Source organism: Schistocerca cancellata, chromosome 4 (genome assembly GCF_023864275.1).
Source record: "Schistocerca cancellata isolate TAMUIC-IGC-003103 chromosome 4, iqSchCanc2.1, whole genome shotgun sequence".
NCBI classification, from domain to species: Eukaryota; Metazoa; Arthropoda; class Insecta; order Orthoptera; family Acrididae; genus Schistocerca; species Schistocerca cancellata.
The window spans coordinates 699,966,048-699,986,918 of record NC_064629.1 but is presented as its reverse complement, the minus strand read 5'-3'; the positions used below and the strand labels follow the sequence as shown (position 1 = coordinate 699,986,918).

The following is a 20,871-nucleotide window of genomic DNA, read 5'->3' as shown; positions in this document are numbered from 1 at the left end:
CGCGGCAATGTTCACAGCAGATGGGAACAATCGGGTTTTATTTGTCCTCAGGCCAAAAACCGCATAAAAAACAAAATGACATCGGTTTCTAATTCTCGTGAAACATGTTCAATGTGCTGTCCATCGTTTTCAGCCATAAGCTGAAATCAAGAAGCAGTATGTTCTACAACAGATAGGAGTGCCCTGGGGATCACGTTCAGAATGCGTCACGCAGTGCCTGCCTTCGTTTCAACTACGTTCGTAATTGGACCACCGAACAAAACATCTTTCATATAACCCCACAGTCAGGCGTCGTACGGATTAAGATAAGGCGATCTGGATGGCCAGGCTGTAGGGAAGTGACGGTTGATAAATCTAGCATTTCCGAAATGTCTCTGTACCAGCCGCTTCACTCGCTGTGCGATACGCAGAGGAGTGCCGTCTTGCACAAAACTGAGTCTTCTCACACATCCACGCTGTTGAAGGGTTGGAAAAGACTCTAATAGCGCTTACCAGCGGTGGTGCGCGTAACAGGATCCGCAGGACTCATCTCCTCGATAAAATACGGCCATACGGTAAACAACGCCGCCAACCCGCACCAAATAGTACTGAATGAAGTATTACTGGTCGATATGCGTGCAGATTTTCCGTTGCACATATTCTGCAGCTCTGCGTGTTGATATGTCCTTGGAGATGGAAATGGGTTTCGTCTCTCCACAGAATGTTCCATGGCCATTAATTGGTCCACTTCCATGCATGCAAAAAATTCCAGAGTGAACGTTCGTCCCGCTGGAAGGTCGGCAGGAAGCAACTCGTGAACATGGGTGATTTTGTATGGATAGCAATCCAGGATGTGTCGTGTATGATTTTATGCACCGTGTTTGCTGGACGTCCAACGTTCGGACAATTCCCTGTGCACTGCGTTTTTGCTCCCCACCGCTCGACCTTCCTGCAATGCGCTGGCCACAGACTTGCGTAGTCATGCGCAGTGAACAGGATGGATGGTGTAATGTGCAACTCAAACCATAACTGTATGTAGTATTGCGATTCATTTGTCATTTGTAGCCGATCCCATTTACGTTAAGACGCTTACAGCGCCATGTATTGTTAAAAATTTTCGTTTAAGGTTTATTTCTTTATCTTCTCGTTCCATTTCCTTTCCCCCAACGTGAATAATATTCTGTTCAAATTTGACGTCTTCTGAGCAGTGGTTTTCCTTATACAGCGTTTTTAAACTGAAACTTTTCTTATGGTCACCCTGAAGATAAGCGATCTGTCGGATAGAGTGAGCAGCAATCTGCGACTGTTTGCTGATGACGCTGTAGTGTAAGGGAAAGTGCCCTCGTTGAGTGATTGTAAGAGGATAAATGACAACTTGGACAGAAATTATATTTTGTGTTAATAGGGAAAAACGTAAGATAATGCAAATGAGTAGAAAAAATAAACCTGTAATGTCTGAATACAATGTTAGTGGTTGACTGCTTGACATCAGGATTTCAGTTAAAGCGACATGAAATGGAATGAGGACGTTAGTATGGAAGGCGATTTGTCGACTTTGATTTATTGGAACAATTTCATAAATGTTTAACTTATCTGTAAAGCAGGCCGGGTACAGAACACTTGTTGTGCGACACATTCTTGAGTACTTTTCGAGTGTTAGTGATCCCAGCAGATTAGATTTAAAGAAGACATCGACTAATTCGGAGGCGTGCCGCTAAGCATGTCACCGATAGGTTCACTCAGTACGCGAGTATTACGGAAATGCTTCGTGAAATAAATTGGGAATCCCTGGAGGGAAGGGGACAGTCCTTTTGCGAAACTCTACGGAGATATTTAAGAGAACAGCATTTACTATTCCCCTTACCGCACGCTTAGAAGTTTCTACTGAAAGATGCGACCATAACTTCAATATTTATTTATTTACGAGGTGCATTCAAGTTCTAAGGCCTCCGAATTTTTTTCTCCAGACTGGAAAGAGATAGAAACATGCGCATTGTTTTAAAGTGAGGCCGCATTCATTGTCAATACGTCCCAGAGATGGCAGCACCGTACGGCAGATGGAATTTTACCGCCAGCGGCGAGAATGAGAACTGTTTTAAATACTTAAAATGGCGACGTTTTCCTTACTTGAACAGCGTACAATCATTCGTTTTCTGAATTTGTGTGGTGTGAAACCAATTGAAATTCATCGACAGTTGAAGGAGACATGTGGTGATGGAGTTATGGATGTGTCGAAAGTGCATTCATGGGTACAACAGTTCAATGAAGGCAGAACATCATGTGACAACAAACCGAAACAACCTCGGGCTCACACAAGCCAGTCTGACGACATGATCGAGAAAGTGGAGAGAATTGTTTTGGGAGATCGCCGAATGACTGTTGAACAGATCGCCTCCAGAGTTGGCATTTCTGTGGGTTCTGTGCACACAATCCTGCATGACGACTTCAAAATGCGAAAAGTGTCATCCAGATGGGTGCTACAAATGCTGATGGACGACCACATGGCTGCCCGTGTGGCATGTTGCCAAGCAATGTTGACGCGCAACGACAGCATGCATGGGACTTTCTTTTCGTCGGTTGTGACAATGGATGAGACGTGGATGCCATTTTTCAATCCAGAAACAAAGCGCCAGTCAGCTCAATGGAAGCACACAGATTCACCGTCACCAAAATATTTCAGGTAACCGCCAGTGCTGAAAAAATGATGGTGTCCATGTTCTTGGACAGCGAGGGCGTAATCCTTACCCATTGCGTTCCAAAGGGCACTACGGTAACAGGTGCATCCTACGAAAATGTTTTGAAGAACAAATTCCTTCCTGCACTGCAACAAAAACGTCCGCACATCGAGCTAACGTTACGCAACAGTTTCTTCGTGAAAACAACTTTGAAGTGATTCCTCATGCTCCCTACTCACCTGACCTGGCTCCTAGTGACTTTTGGCTTTTTCCAACAATGAAAGACACTCTCTGTGGCCGCACATTCACCAGTCGTGCTGCTATTGCCTCAGCGATTTTCCAGTGGTCAAAACAGACTCCTAAAGAAGCCTTCGCCGCTGCCATGGAATCATGGCGTCAGCGTTGTGAAAAATGTGTACGTCTGCAGGGCGATTACGTCGAGAAGTAACGCCAGTTTCATCGATTTCGGGTGAGTAGTTAATTAGAAAAAAAATCAGAGGCCTTAGAACTTGAATGCACCTCGTATATATTGCTTATTTAGCCAGACCAGATTAGGACCTTAAGGCCTTCTGTGACTGATATAGATTAGCTTAGAACATTTGAAGTCATGTTTAATATTATCAGAAATGGAACAGATAAATGAAGAGGAGAAGACTGAAGTAATAGCAGGGAACTCTGCCGACAAGGGATAGGGAAATTTTGTGTTGGAGGGGGACTGACGAGAATGAACTATATAAAATGTGGGATAGATAGCTATTGTCATAGAAGTTGGATAATTAGCTGCCTTTTGAAGCTTGGAAGGAACTTAATTTCTCTGATATTTTGAGGAAGGTTGTTCCAAAGTCGGTTTCTTGATACACAAAATGATTTAGAGAACATGACAGCATTATGTGATGGTACATAGAGAATTTTATTTTGTTGAGAATGAGTATTTATGCTGTGCTGTTCATATAGTAGAGCAAGAGTTGAGCACAAATTTATCGTCAGTTTCAGCCTACGTGAGCTATCATGCGAAAGTCCCTGGAGAACGGCATCATCATACGCAAGTATGGGAAATATTAGTTTCTCTACGAGCTTCTGATGCTCCCATATTCCATGGCTGTTAACACAACTGAACATCTGTGAGACCGCGCAGATCGTCGTGCAAACGCTCGCATCACGTACCCACCATCAGCGATGGAATGCACTGCAGACATTGTAGATACGGATATTTCGTGAAGACTTACCAGGTCTCGATGAGTTGCTTACAACTTGTCTAGATGCTTTGTGTGCTGCAAGCTGTGGATACTAGCAGTCAATCATCATAATACGACTCAACAGTGTGTACGCTGCACAAGGCACTCTACAGTGTATGGCGAATTATATTCGTTACCGTTATTAGTCTCTTCCTTTTGTGTTCTGTTCACATCTGAGTCTACAGAGAAATTACTATCCATGTGCTGCTGTGCATACTGTCCTAATGATACGACACAATGGTAAAATAACAGACTCGTATTCTGGAGGAGCGGTCTAGAAATTACCATTCACTCACCCTGATAGAGACTACCCTTGGTTTCCCTGAATTATTTTACACAAATACTTTGATGATTCGGAAACAAATCTACAGCTGATTACTGCTACCATTCTTTTCTAAAACAGCTTCTGCTTCGTTTGTAATGACCTTGATAATGAAATCCTACACCGTCTCCCAATCCGTGCTTACCTTTATCTTGCAGTTATCATTTTTCCGAAGTGTAAGGGAGGCGCTGTAGATCTTCTTAGGTCTCTGGAATACTTGTTCCCCAGTTTTACTCCAAATCCTTTCGCGAGAAGATTGTTCCGTTCATAGCTCTTTTTTAACGGCTACCCAGTGATATCGCGTATGGACTAAATGACCCTTTTGTGTCTTTCGATGAGTTTGGTCTCGTTCTTGAAGTCTGCTTGAGGACATCGAGCGCTCGATCATTACGTCCTCTTTGCACTAGGGGCGTACGGCAGCGCAGTCATTAGCGAAATCAGTTCTGACAATAGCTTTTGCAAAGGCATTTACGTGGTGTCTTATTTTGTAATAAAGTTACCGAGAGCGCTCGTGACACATTTCTTTTAGTCTCTGTTCATACAGTTATTGATGTGTTCATTCCACTATCTGTCCCATCGTAGTGCTGCCATTCCATATTTATTTCAAATGAACACCACTTGGCTTACATACGCTTAGAAATGTTGCTTATCTGTGCAGATTTTCAAGTGCTGGTAGACTGAATATATCGTGTTGCAGCCCATTCTGCTCCATAACAATACGACGCAATCACCAGATAAGAACCCGGTGCCTCAGCGTTGCAACCTCACTTAAATAGAGGGTTACAGGCGAAGCAAACATAATAGTACGAAGTTGCATGTAATAAAGATAATAGGCTTTTTAATGACGTGTAAGGCCTAGACTTTGCTGTGACCACTTGATCTAAAATCACCTATGTTTCTGTTAATACATATAGTGATCACTGAATTATTACTACTGCAAAAACTTGTAAATCTCTGCCCTTCGGCTATTGAAATTTTTCCCAACTACATAGCGCAAGGCCGTGCGATTTGCCTATTATATGTAAGCAGCGAACAGCTAACATTCAAATTTATTGAGAGTATGGAAGAGTATGTCATTGTTCTAATATGGTGGATCACTTGAGCTCAAAATACGTGTCCCAATTAAACAAACGGCTGCCAGTGTGGGGCGGAGCTACCATATTGAAATCCCACCAAGGATGACGGCACACACACACATATCCATCCACACATATACAGACACAAGCAGACACAGTCACAGACACAGTCTGCTTGTGTCTGTATATGTGTGGATGGATATGTGTGTGTGTGCGAGTGTATACCCGTCCTTTTTTCCCCCCTAAGGTAAGTCTTTCCGCTCCCGGGACTCGAATGACTCCTTACCCTTTCCCTTAAAACCCACATCCTTTCGTCTTTCCCTCTCCTTCCCTCTTTCCTGATGAGGCAACAGTTTGTTGCGAAAGCTTGAATTTTGTGTGTATGTTTGTGTTCGTTTGTGTGTCTGTCGACCTGCCAGCACTTTCATTTGGTAAGTCACATCATCTTTGTTTTTAGGTATATATATAAATAAGGAAGGTATTGTTAGAGCTTGTTGAAGAGGGGTGTGCATTGTGTCTGTAGATGACTGTGATATTATTCGGATAGCCCTCTTTTGTAACAGAAAGATTTGTTTTAGACGGCAAGTGGTGGAACCCCAAATTATTCCGTATGTTGCAAGAGGCTGAAAATAGCAAACATATGCCATCCTGGCACCCTCTGCAGTACAAATATTTGAAATAATTCTAAAAGCAAAACAAGCTGAGTTAAGTTTATGCACAAGTTTCATTTACATTTTGACATATTTTCCCAAACTGCATATAATTTGTTTCATTTGCATTTAATGTCAACTGGTTTGCATGAGCTCCATGATAAAATCCAAGTGTGTGTGGAATTCTACAGCTCAAGTGCAGCATCAGGAGTGTCAGTCTCACAACAATCAGATTATTGAAGCCTCAGACCAGATGTCCAGTATTGCAAGTTTCACTCATACAAGAACAGAAATGAATCTGTTTGTTGGAGACTGTGCAACGTGATTATTGGACCTTCAATAAATGAAGGAATACGTTCTTCACAAATGAATCACTTGAGGTTTCCTACTACATGATACTTAAATTGTTTTGTTACCTAATGTTTCTTTAATCTATCATTGAGCCATGTTTCACAGTTTACATCAGGAAACGGCATTGAGGAATGACAGAATTTCATTTGTAAATAAACTGAATTTAGAATTTACATCAACTGTCTCGTATATTTCACTCCAGATGATACCACGCAGGCTACTTCCAAAGCTTTCTATTGTGGAAACATTAACTAGTGTAGCTGTTATTCTGATTAAAATTGAAATTTTAGTTGTCATGTTGCGTGTTGTGGAGACACACCAAAAATCATCAGCATTCAGCATTAGAACGAAAAAGAAATCTCAAGGACAAATAACTCTGCAATTTATACAGACATATCATGCCTTCATAAAAACAACTAGTCAATAAAATATGAAGTACAGCAAACTGAAATTGAACCTCAGCCCATAAACAACACATCACTACACATTATTCAGCGCCACGTAAGTCAGAAACACCATTACGCAGAATATCCTCATATAATTTACTTGAAGGGTAAAGGACCATGCATTCATGACAGACATGGAACACTCTTTATAACAGTTATTACTTTTTGCAGTTTATCAAACTGTGTGGGATATAAGTGAAGATTAAAAATTCGGAAAAAAAGCCATTATCATGCCTAATAGCCAAATAGAATCTAGGAAAACCGTCTCTATTCGAAACTGTTTCTAGTTGCTGCAGAATGTATAAGTACAATCCTGTATGGTTTTCAAGTGAATGTTATACCATTCTTGCCACAAAATAGTGGCATGATCAGGTAACGATGATAGGGGTGGATAGTGATAAATGAGAGATGTGACAACAGATCCTCATGCTCACAAAGTCTGTCCTAGATGATGCGAGCTATGTGAACAGGTGCCCTGTCCTCTCAGAACCAGCATCACCATTAGGGAAAAAAAAAAACATTGTGCTTTGGGATGAACCTTGTCTTCCAAAATGGTCACATAATACTGGGCAGTAATGTGACCTTACAGTGTAACCACGGGGCTTATGGAATACCACTATATGACTGCCCAAGTCATCACCTCACCACCACCATGTTTCACTCTTGGGACATAAACTTCACCAAAAGTCAGAAACAGTGTGAAACAAGAATCATCCAACCAGGTAACATTCATCCATTGCTCCATAGTCCAGATTTTATGGCCTAGGCACCACGTTTTCCTGTTATGGGAATTTGCATCACTGATGAGTGGGTTTGGAATTCCAGATTGCCCTGCAGTTCCCTGCTTATAAAGCTCCTGTCATGTTGTTTTGGCACTGACAGAGTTTGCAAGTGCAACTTTCAGTTCTGCAGTGATCTTTACAGCTTTTGTCCTTTTATTTTTGGTCACTGTCCTCTCAATGATCGTCAGTCACAATCCCTCAAAACACACTTTCATCCATGTTGTGACTTTGCAGATGATATTTATCAACTTTCTCTGTATGTGGGATAAATCTTTGATATGATGTCTCTTGAAACAACAAACACTTCGGCTTCCCCTGGGTACAGAAACACCTGCCATACAAGCAACAACACTTTGCACACACTTGAATTCAGTTAGGTCTGACATAATACACTCCCAACTACAAAGTACACTGTTTTAATCATGACTAACACAGCGTATTGAGGACAGGTGTTGTTTGTGGTCAAATACACTGCAATCTGCAGGCTTGGCAAGCATCTGAATTTATGTTCAAGCATGAATTTTTGATGGTCTTTCTAGATATTTGTCCAAACCCTGTATATTATTTCAACTTAAAGAACTTTACTCATGTTAGTATAAACAGTTTTGTTATGTTTTGTTTTTGGAAATGATAAAGACAAACATAAGATGTATACGAATGCTATAGAATAACCAGTCTGAATGCTGCACTTAATGTCGATATTAAATAGCAAATAATGATACTTCTGAAAGACAAAACATGACAGTTATACCATTTGAAAGAGGCCAAGATGTGGCTCTTGAAATAAAGTATAGCTGAATAGATGATAGAACTCTTTCTTATGAAACATTTCGCATTGGTTTCCAATAAGATTTTTTAATCAGAACTTAATTTTGGCAAATGTTCACAACAAATCATTATTTTATTCATATGAATTTTGCACCCAATGTATAGTCATTTATAAACTGTATAAAAGTAGAGCATAAAAATAACAAAAAATAAAAGATGCATAGACTTGAAATTATGTTAATAATTTGTCTGTTCACATTGCAGGTTACATAGTGCTCAGCATATTCAGTTCACTGAATGCTGTATCACTGGGAGTGATGCTGGTTCTTGACCTCCCTGCTGGCACTCCATTTGCTGATATGGTTGGAGGTGTAGTGTGTGGCTTTGCAGTGTTGGCACTTTCCTTCGCATTTATTGGGGCAATCATATCACATTGCTGCCAAGTCACACCTCCTGACAACAGAGTTCAGCATGCAGTCACTGGCTTCTCTGTCTGACTGCCTAGATTAATGTAAGAAATGTCTGAAGCAAAGTGCATAGAAATTTGTATGAGCCCTCTGTAGTCAAAATAACAAATTATATAGGTCATGAGGCTAACTTTTAACTTTTTTTGGAAAATACTCAGAGGCTGCATACATATTTGCTATGTACAGCTTTATTTATTCTTATCCAGTTGTATAAATTAAAGAATACATCTCAAATGTGCACATTTTGCATAGTGCAGCTGTTAAAAATTGTTGTTGGGAACATGAATCAGCTGTGTTCTAGAGAAAACTAATAACATGAAATAAAATTCCTCTAAACTGAAAAACTGTTGTGCAGTTTTGATAGGTAATGTTTTACTCCTGTATGTTTCAATGATGAAATAAAGAACCTGACAGTTGTCAAATTCAGACTTTTTCTGGTTTTAAAATGCTTTCTAGTAATCCCAGTTATTTTACACCATAGTATGAGGTTGATGCTCATAGTATTCTTGTGGACAAATATTAAACGCTCAGAAACTTCTCAAATTCAAAAATGAAAGTATGCTTTCCATCAGATCTCATCAGGCACTGCTTCTGTGGTCCTTGCATCTGTCATTCCATATGCTCTTCTTGTTCTTTCTGTGTTCTGAGTCATTTATTACTCAAACCTACTACCATGTTTAAAATACATGTCAATTTTACTGCAGACAATTCATCTACATTCACCTTGAAAATTAAACATGAATTTTACTACATACAGAGACTTAAATTTTACCAGGCTGATAAGTTTGGAGACTTTGTGTCTGTACACTTCTTTAAAATATTTTTTTTACTTATATGCAAACTAGCCCTATTTTCATCTTCTCACCCCTTCATACCACTAGTTTGACACATTATTTGTCACACTAACTTTAATTTCAAGAGTCCCCTCCCCATTTTCCCCTTTAGAGCATCTACTGCATTATTTCCTGTAATTACTGCAGCAAGTAGTTTCAGCCTTAACATACAGTGGTTTGTAGATGTGTATTATCTTATAACCTGAACCAAATATCACCTAAAGGAATTGCACACCATCTGCTGTGATGGTATGTTCCATAGTTTTTATTATCTATGTGATACATACTGCTCACCATAAGGTAAACACTTATCAGTGTCAGAGTGTCTACTGTTGTTTATATTGTTTAAAAAATCAATTAATTTAACCATCAGTCTTCAGAATTATTTAAAAATTTTAAAACTGTAATACAACCCAAATATTAGGTACTCAGTGTAAAATATAATAAAATGTTATTTAACCACTTTAATTACCCCAATGTATCCAAAATATGTGAGTGCTCAAACAACTTAATTTATTTTCATTGCAAGAATTTAATGACCTTTTTCTTGTATTAATACTCCAAACACAAAGTGACTGATATAGAATGTTATGCCATTGTAATTTTAGCCATGATTCACATAATCAAACTAAACATGAAGTATGTGATGGTACATACCATTTGTAATTATAATATTCTCTTGAAAGCTTACATATTTCTGTGTGTTGTACCCTAAATTAATTAATCAGTATAACTGACATGTCTCAAAGTTCATTGAAAATCAGTGACTGCAGTATTTTTTGAAGCTATAAATGAAATAAAATTATGAAATTTTTCTTAATTTAGTCCTTTCACATTTACATTTGCTGATCCACTGCTAAAAGAACTCATTTACTTGAAAATATTGAATTTGTGGAGTTTGGTCAGAACAGAACATGCTTCAAGAGACCATTTTATTTGATTTTTAATAAGGAAGACTTCATAAAGTGAAACACTTCATAAAGAGGAAAGCAAAATTTTTTCTCTATCTAATTAATGCCAAATATATATCTGCACCTTCATTACAAGCCTGAAGAACAGGAAGATATCCTTTACTACAAGGGTAAGAGATAAAGTTTTACAGAAAACCCATGCCATAAACTTTTCACTGAATTGAAATGTACAATTCTTTTCAATATTTATTAAAATTCATATGTTCATTCTCCATATTACACATTTATCTTAAAAAAGACAGTTAGTGTACACATCCTTGGACAGGAGCTTCCTTCAGGGTGTATAATGTGTAAAATAATTAGATGGAAAAGATGAAAGACAAATTACAGTATAGTACAAAGATTTATTCCTTTGATGATTTATTCACTGATTCAGAATGAATTGATTTATGCTTAATTTTAATTTTTAATTATAAAGTAACTATAATTCATTTAAAATGACAAAAAATTATCTCTCCTTAAATGACACTTTTATTCATTTGAAAATTTGCTTTAATCAGTTTTTTGCCCTTTGGCACAGACAGTTTTGAAATGCAAGTACTTAACATGTTATACGTTTTTATATAGGAAAGTGTGCAGTCATACACTAATTAGATCTTTTTGCTTTTGTTTAACATAGCAGCAATAAATTTGTAAAAATCACTTACATTTTCAGTATATGCTTGCAGATATAAGGAATCTTATAGATTTAGTTATTGTGTTCCAGTTTACGGAAATGAAATGTATCAATAAAATTACAGGGGCAGCAAAAATGCCTAATTTGTGGTGTAGAATGGGACAATAATTTACATCACAAATCAGAGTAACTTTTTTGCTGGAAGTATGTGTTTTGAGTTCCATGTGAAATGACGTGTGTGCCAAATATTTAGTTATAAATCACATATGCAGTGTGTCTGATGTCCCATGAATTATAAAGAAAGAGAGATTTTATGATGGATGTAATGTAATAATATACTTATGTACTCAGTAACACTGATTCTTCTACTACATATATGTGAGAACTAGATATTTATTGTAAAATGTGATATGATAGTTTTTGCTTGTTCTAAGTCACTGTTAATATGAAAGTTTATGTAACAATTATATATTAGAAAACATTTGAGTGAAATAAAATTAAACTCAGATAAAACAATGTTTATGCTTTTTATTCATAAAGACTTTCTCTAAATGCAGACACTCTCATTGCAAGTTTTTTCCAGTGACATGTGGTACATTATTTCACAGCTAAAATGTAATGCCAGTTAGTGATTCATATAATATCATGATGCTGTTTGTCATAGTTCTCTTCAGTTACAGTTCTTTCAGGATTCCATACCACAATATATTTAATATTAAACTAGATCATTAAATTGTCCATAGATGGTGTAGAAACTCAGTTTTACATTCACCAGACTATGACCAAACAGGAACAACAATCTTCATTGCTGTCTTCAAGAAAGGGAATGTTTGTAGGCAACCATATTATTGGCATAAAGGTGCCAATGGTAACTCAAAGGTTGTGTATCATCATCAGATTTATTAATCTTATGCTATGGCAAAATTTAGAGCTGTTTTCAGAAGTTGGAATCCTTTGTCGGCAACAACACTGACTCCGTAGATTTGATAATCTAAAGTATTACTGTTGCTATGATTATTTTTAAGGATAAGATACTCATGGGATAAAAGTCATTTACTGCTCACAGTGAAGTAGCAGTTCAAAATATGTACCGTATTGAATGGCTGTGGAAAGTGAAGCCCATGTTAGTTGTCTGTTTACATTATATGATGAGAGACAGGGATACTTGCAACACAACAATTTGGACATGAAATTTCAATAGAACATATTAGTGGATGCCAAATAGATTGGACTTCAGTTTATGAAGCTAGTTAGTTAGTTAGTTACTTTCCTGTTCCATGAATCATTTTGCAGGATAAATCATCATGATGTGGAACGAGTCATTTTACATTCACATTGCAAATTAATTTGTACATCTATTTGTACTCCAAACATCACCATATTTTTTTCCCTGAAATGAAAACAAGGTACACAGTTTGAGCTAGCAATTCCTACCCACCATCTTTTATACATTACAAACACAGAAATTCTTCTACAGTATAGAAGTAGTTGTCAAGGAGAAACTTTTTCAATTTATTTTCAAATTTTATCTTGCTGTCTGTTAGAAATTTTATATAACTGTGTAACTGGTCAAATTTTTTTGTTGCAGCATTGTGAACTGTGAACCTCTTTCTGCACTAAAGACAACCTTAATGCTGAGTAATGGTTGGCATGTTTTCTTTTAGTATTGTAATTATGTACCTCATCGATCCCTTCATGAGGGAATAAATATAATGTGAAGGAGTAGTCAAAATGCTCAATTCCTTAAACAGATTTCTGCAAGATGATTGTGGGTGAGCACGACATCTTATTCTTACAGCACGGTTTTGGGCAATGAAGACCTTCTTTCTTAAAGATGAGTTACCCCAGAACATTACTCCATATGATATTACTGAATGAAAATAAGCAAAATATGTCAAATTACTGATTTCTCTCTCCCCAAAATTTGTTATGATTCCAAGTGCAAATGTGGCTGAAGTAAGTTGTTCTAGAAGTTCCAAAATGTGTTTTTCTCCAATTTAAATTCTCATCAATATGGACACCTAAGAATTTTGAAGTTTCCATCCTATGTAATATTTCATCACCATGTGCTGCACTTATCAGTGGTGCAGTACCTTTAGATGTGCAGAACTGAATATGATGTGTCTTTGTGAAATTCAGCGTGAGACCACTCGCAGAAAACCAGTCAATGATACTTTTGAGCACTCTGTTCACAATTTCTTCCATTTCTCTATGTATACTGGGAGTGATTACAATACTGATGTCATCTGCAAAAAGAACTAATTCTGCTTGTTGAACATTAGACAGTAGATCATGAAAAATGAAATATGGCAACTCGGCCAGGAATTGAACCCGGGCCCGTTTGAATGGGAGGTGAGCACATTACCACCCAGCTAAGCAGGCATACACAGTAAATCAGTTACATATATGAGAAACAGTAGTGGACCTAAGACTGCGGCTTGGGGAACCCCATATATGACTTCTCCCCAGTCAGAATTATGTTCCTGGATTTTGTTGGTTGAATTACTACTATGTACAACCTTCTGCATTCTTTTGGTTAGATATGATATGATCCACTGGTTGGCTATACCATCAATCCCATAAAAGTTCAATTTATCTAGGAGTGCACTATGATTCACATAATCAAATGCCTTGGATAGATCACAGAAAATACCTACTGGTGCTATTTTGTTATTTAATGTTTGTTATTTAATGATTGTAAATGGCATTCTCAGTAGTGCAACGCTTCCAAAACCCAAACTGTGATTTTCTGAGAATATTATCATTGCCAAGGTGAGATACTATTCTAGAATATATCACTTTTTCAAAAATTTTGGAAAATGATGTCAGCAGAGAAATAGGTTGGTAGTTACTGAAGTCTCTCTTATCACCTTTCTTAAAGAGGGGTTTAAAAATGGCATATTTTAGTCTCTCTGGAAAAATACCTTGAGTTCGTGATGCATTATATATTTCAGACAATACCAGACTTATTATATGGGGACAAATCTTTAGTACTCTATTGGATACACCATCAAAATCAGAAGATCTTTTATTCTTGAGAGAAGAGAATACATGACCATCTTAATTTCGGAAGTAGAAGTTGGTGATTCATTCAGATAATATAATTTTGAGAGTTACTTCTTCAACATATTGCTTTGTTCTTCCTCTTGAACTGTTGGTCCCTATGCTGTCTACTAAGTTTAAGAAATGATTATTAAATACATTTGCTACCTGTGACTTTTCATTTACAACTCTTTCATTCAGTTCAATAGTAATGCTATCCTCTTCTGTAGTTGGTTGTCCTGTCTTTTGCTTCACTATATTCCATATTGCTTTAACTCTGTTGTCAGACACACTGATTTTTGACATTATGTGTATGTTTATTGATTTTTTAATAACCTTTCTTAGTAATTTTGAGTAGTGAATATCCTTGTTTCCTTTATACAGAGTGATTTGCAGCTCTATGGATAGCATTCCTGCCCTGTGATACCTTTGTAAACACACTAACAACTGAAAATTGACAGGCAAACTGAATAATTTCCATAAATGCTGTGTCTCATATGTTTCTAAATTATTAATGCACAATAAATGATGTGGTGACAAATATGTCAAACTCTGTAGCATTCCAAACAAGCACAGGGAATATTGCATAACACCAGATCCCTTTGAGAGAAAAGATGTGACATATATGTTGACCTATATTGAGAAATCGCACTTGTTAATATGATTCCAGAATGTAACACAGTGTTTACCTGAAGTGAATTCAGCATAATGGTGAAAATTAATTTCCTTCTAGTGGATCCAGTAGCAAAAATTTCATTGGAGAACCTCACAAAGATACAATGGAAAGCAATGCTTCACTAGTGAAGTAAATAATCAGAGCTCAGTGAACTGACATGCACTGTTGTCGGGTGAGTCACATTGTAGGATTTCCTAAGCTGACTGTAAGATATGCTGAATTAATAGCATGTCAAAATTATGCTCTTTGCTGAGGTAGAGGTCATCAAATCCTATAAAATTTGTCCCATTAGTATAAGAATGGAACATGTTTAACATATTTGTATAAAAAGTATTACAAATTTGATTTCACATTACATAACAACAATAAGATGTTTGACAGTGGAAATTTACGTATTCACCATGATAGAACATTTACTATTGTGGAAAACTAAGCTGCCTGAATGACCAATCCTGCAGCACAGCTTTCTTATCCTCAGAAGTTCAAGTTACATTACAGTTAACTCGGTGAATTGTTTTGTGGAAATACAGCCTCATAGCTGTTTTGTGAGTACTGCTGCCACTATTTCTGTAGCAGTTCTACAGCATCTGTGCAATTACCTTATTATCTGATATTCGGTGAGAGTGTACTATCACATCAATCTTAGATACATTATTTCAGAAAATGCAATACTGAAACTGAGGTACTGAATAAAAACTCCTTAATATGCATGGACTGAAATTGTTGGTATTTTCTCCATTAAATAAATTGCCATGATATTCTTGATGTACAGTTCAGTATGCAACTAAAATGCAGCATTTGTCATCTTTGTGTGAATGAAATAAGAATAAAGAATTTTTATTGGACAGTGATCATTTTACAATGAAATAAGCTTTGCCATTGATACAATTCATAATAATAGATGCACCTAGAAACTATCTTGAATTAACCTCTGCAGTTAACAACTGTAGTTGTAAACTGAAGCTCACGCCATTCAAGGCTGACTACTGTTGAAAGTAAAATGTGGAGAGTTATCTTGGGGAAAAAAATTCCACAGTCCTGTCCAACAAGAAAGCAGCAGAAAACTACACTTGCAGTTGTGCAAACATCCATCAGCACACAAGAAAAGGATCCCAAATCAGTTTCATCACAATGCACAATATTATTTCTCAAGTGAAAACTTTATAGCTGAATCAGATAAACAAAAAAATTTAATAACAAAGCTCCAGTAGATGAGAAATGTGATGGAATAGTTCTCTGAGTTTCAAAGATATGGAATTTGCAATGGGAAGCTCAAGCAAAGGACACAAAGAAATGCTCCCAGTATGGAACAACGTCTACAGTAAATATAGAAAATAACATTTTATATTTCGTCTTCAAACCATTTTACCAGGTATCAGAACTTTAACTTTAAAAACAAATATAATCTATACAATCATAAATACCCAATTCCTCAGTAATGAGAAACATTTGCTAATAAAGATCAGAAAAAGGGAGAAAATTTTGGCCTCTTCTCAAGCAGTCAGTAGCTTAAGTAAATTATACAATGTTTAGATTTTATTAGAGGGCTTCAGCGACCTAATAGGAAGAGAAAAAGGGTATAATTAAGAAATGGGCTCCATAGAAACATACCAATTTGTATGGTCAAGACTTTTCCTACGCTGCAGACAGTACAGCTTCTTCTCCAAACCCACATATTTAAAAAAATAAATAAATAAATAAATAAAAAATAAAAAAAATAAAATGTAAAACTTGGCAATTGCAGACTGGAGGAGAAGTTGGCTGCAGCTGAATCAAGACTGAATGGATGTTCCAAAGGTAATACACTTAGACAACTACATAGTCAAAATTAGAATTAAAGTCACACTTCTAAAGCAGAAGTGTATAACCAACGAAGAAAAGAAGTATTAAAATTCCCAACAATTAATCAGAAATAATAAAATATAAAGATATAACAAAAACCATACAATTAATGGATAACTAATAAGTACTGGTACCAACTGACAAACAACGCGCTAAAAATGTATCCCCCTTAAACCTATATAAAATACATGTTTGGTGGACATCATAGTGTGACAATATTCACAAAGAAAGACCCCAGGAATAGTTAAAATTTCAAACCTGTACAATAAAATAAAAATGATGTCAGTCTCAAATTCACCCAAATTGTCAGACAAATCAAGAGAGTGCCAGAATGGTCTGACCACCTGAATAGAAGAAAACTACCATAGACTAGTTCCAGAGATCATTACTGAACATTTGGAGTCAAGTACAAAAATATGCCCCCTTCATTAATCCTGGAAGGTGAATATGAAAAATGACACAGAGTATCAGGGGGAATGTAAAATCATGGTGGAAGTATTTGATAGTGAAAATAACAAGGAAACTTCAGAAAATTAACACAAATATCCCAATAAAGAAAACCTGAAAGCACAAATCCCCCCCCCCCCCCCAACAGTCCAGTAGCATTCAAGGAGATGAAAAGTTACAAGGCATACATAAATGCAGAAAAGTGGAAATATACCAACGTGGTTGGGGCCTCCCTACAGATGGCTACCAGAAATTTAGAGAATTCCCCTTACATTGGACCACAGCTATAATCCAACCACTCACAACAAATGGATATTTACAGCAGCACATCTCTTTTAAACTGCATACATAATATTTTATCCAGAATTCTACTTGGTAGGATTAATCAACTATTACATTGAAAAGCAAATGAATACCAGGGTGGATTCACACCCTGGAGAAGATGCACAGCACAAATAATCACATTAAAATTAGTCATGTCATGTTGCAGGAAACGAAACAAGTTTCTTGCAATAATCTTTGTAGATTTTAGGAAAGTATAGGACTGTATCCACAGTCAACATTTAAAATCATGAGAAATATTGACTACACACACAATTAGTCACCTTCGTGTAACTCATCTTAATCACCACAAAATCTGAAGTGAAATTCAGAGAATAAATTTTTGATGTAAACTCTTCAAAACAGATTTAAGAGAGGTTGAGTGCTAGTCACTAGAGCTAGACTCCACATCCAGTTAATTGATGAGTAAGTCAGAGCTCCTAGTAGGGCAGACACTCCAGCTATATTTGGCACTACTGCTGGAACTGACAAGCAATTGGAGCCTAACCAGAGCAAATGGAAGGGGGCAGGCATTTGACTAGAACACCCAGTAATTAGAGCCAGATAACCAGTGAGTAAATAGGAGTTTCTGACAAGTGTGCTTTACCTGATAATATGCATTGCTACTGTAGAAGGTCATGAGGAAACAGGCGAGAGTAATTTGATGAGAGATACTGTGTTTTACTATACATTTTGTGTCATACAAAGAGGCAGATATGTGGATGTGTGGCAGTTATTATGTTAGTCTGAATGTGTGCCACACTGAATTTTATGCTTCTGAAGATTTTAATTAAATACAGTGGAATCAAAGTCTGTGTAGATCAGACATAATGGGCCATATGCCAATGTTCATTTAATTCATGCTTCCCAAAAAATGTACAGTGACACAAGGTTATTAATTATTTTTTTATGTCTGCTAAGAGCATCAGAATTAATCTAACCCAGAACCAAGAAAATTGCACAGTTTCATTTGAGACCTTCATCACAGTGATTAATAAAGTTACAGTAACAGGTTGTTTACAGTTTTGTGAGACCCTAGTACCCCTCCCCCCCCCCCCCCCCCCCCCCCCCCGAACCATGGACCTTGCCGTTGGTGGGGAGGCTTGCGTGCCTCAACGATACAGATAGCTGTACCGTAGGTGCAACCACAATGGAGGGGTATCTGTTGAGAAGCCAGACAAACGTGTGGTTCCTGAAGAGGTTGGTTCAAATGGCTCTGAGCACTATGGGACTTAACATCTATGGTCATTAGTCCCTCCTGAAGAGGGGCAGCAGCCTTTTCAGTAGCTGCAGGGGCTACAGTCTGGATGATTGACTGATCTGGCCTTGTAACACTAACCAAAATGGCCTTGCTGTTCTGGTACTGCGAACAGCTGAAAGCAAGGGGAAACTACAGCCGTAATTTTTCCCGAGGGCATGCAGCTTTACTGTATGGTTAATGATGATGGCATCCTCTTGGTTAAAATATTTCGGAGGTAAAATAGTCCCCCATTCGGATCTCCGGGCGGGGACTACTCAAGAGGACGTTGTTATCCGGAGAAAGAAAACTGGCATTCTACGGTTCGGAGTGTGGAATGTCAGATCCCTTAATCGGGAAGGTAGGTTAGAAAATTTAAAAAGGGAAATGGATAGGTTAAAGTTAGATATAGTGGGAATAAGTGAAGTTCGGTGGCAGGAGGAACAAGACTTCTGGTCAGGTGAATACAGGGTTATAAATACAAAATCAAATAGGGGTAATGCAGGAGTAGGTTTAATAATGAATAAAAAAATAGGTGTACGGGTAAGCTACTACAAACAGCATAGTGAATGCATTATTGTGGCCAAGATAGACATGGAGCCCACGCCTACTACAGTAGTACAAGTTTATATGCCAACTAGCTCTGCAGATGACGAAGAAATTGATGAAATGTATGATGAGATAAAAGAAATTATTCAGGTAGTGAAGGGAGATGAAAATTTAATAGTGATGGGTGACTGGAATTCGTCAGTAGGAAAAGGGAGAGAAGGAAACATAGTAGGTGAATATGGATTGGGGCTAAGAAATAAAAGAGGAAGCCGCCTGGTAGAATTTTGCACAGAGCATAACTTAATCATAGCTAATACTTGGTTTAAGAATCATGAAAGAAGGTTGTATACATGCAAGAACCCTGGAGATACTAAAAGGTATCAGATAGATTATATAATGGTAAGACAGAGATTTAGGAACCAGGTTTTAAATTGTAAGACATTTCCAGAGGCAGTTGTGGACTCTGACCACAATATATTGGTTATGAACTGTAGATTAAAACTGAAGAAACTGCAAAAAGTTGGGAATTTAAGGAGATGGGACCTGGATAAACTGAAAGAACCAGAGATTGTACAGAGTTTCAGGGAGATCATAAGGGAACAATTGACAGGAATGGGGGAATGAAATACAGTAGAAGAAGAATGGGTAGCTTTGAGGGATGAAATAGTGAAGGCAGCAGAGGATCAAGAAGGTTAAAAAGATGAGGGCTAGTAGAAACCCTTGGGTGACAGAAGAAATATTGAATTTAATGATGAAAGGAGAAAATATAAAAATGCAGTAAATGAAGCAGGCAAAAAGGAATACAAACGTCTCAAAAATGAGATCGACAGGAAGTGCAAAATGGCTAAGCAGGGATGGCTAGAGGACAAATGTAAGGATGTAGAGGCTTATCTCACTAGGGGTAAGATAGATACTGCCTACAGGAAAATTAGAGAGACCTTTGGAGAAAGGAGAACCACTTGCATGAATATCAAGAGCTTTGATGGAAACCCAGTTCTAAGCAAAGAAGGGAAAGCAGAAAGGTGGAAGGAGTATATAGAGGGTCTATACAAGGGTGATGTACTTGAAGACAATATTATGGAAATGGAAGAGGATGTAGATGAAGATGAAATGGGAGGTATGATATTGCGTGAAGAGTTTGACAGAGCACTGAAAGACCTGAGTTGAAACAAGGCCCCCGAAGTAGACAATATTCCATTAGAACTACTGACAACCTTGGGAGAGCTGGTTCTGACAAAACCCTACCATCTGGTGAGCAAGATGTACGAGACAGGCGAAATACCCTCAGACTTCAAGAAGAATATACTAAACCCAATCCCAAAGAAAGCAGGTGTTGACAGATGTGAAAATCAGTTTAATAAGTCACAAAACTAACGCGAATTCTTTACAGACGAATGGAAAAACTGATAGAAGCTGACCTCGGGGAAGATCATTTTGGATTTCGTAGAAATGTTGGAACACATGAGGCAATACTGACCCTACGACTTATCTTAGAAGAAAGATTAAGGAAAGGCAAACCTTTCCCATTTCTAGCACATATACTTAGAGAAAGCTTTTGACAATGTTGACTGAATAGTCTCTTTCAA

General features: G+C 37.4%; 1 protein-coding gene across 1 annotated transcript in view; it reads left to right on the top strand.

Moving 5' to 3' along the window:
• LOC126184389 (uncharacterized) overlaps positions 1-11,687 on the top strand; it is a 149,382-nt gene extending 137,695 nt beyond the window's left edge. The window contains exon 3 of the mRNA XM_049926772.1: positions 8,549-11,687. Coding sequence (XP_049782729.1) covers positions 8,549-8,781 — 233 coding nt within the window. The 3' untranslated portion in view covers positions 8,782-11,687. The remainder of the gene's footprint in view (positions 1-8,548) is intronic.
• The last annotated feature ends 9,184 nt before the right edge of the window (positions 11,688-20,871 follow it).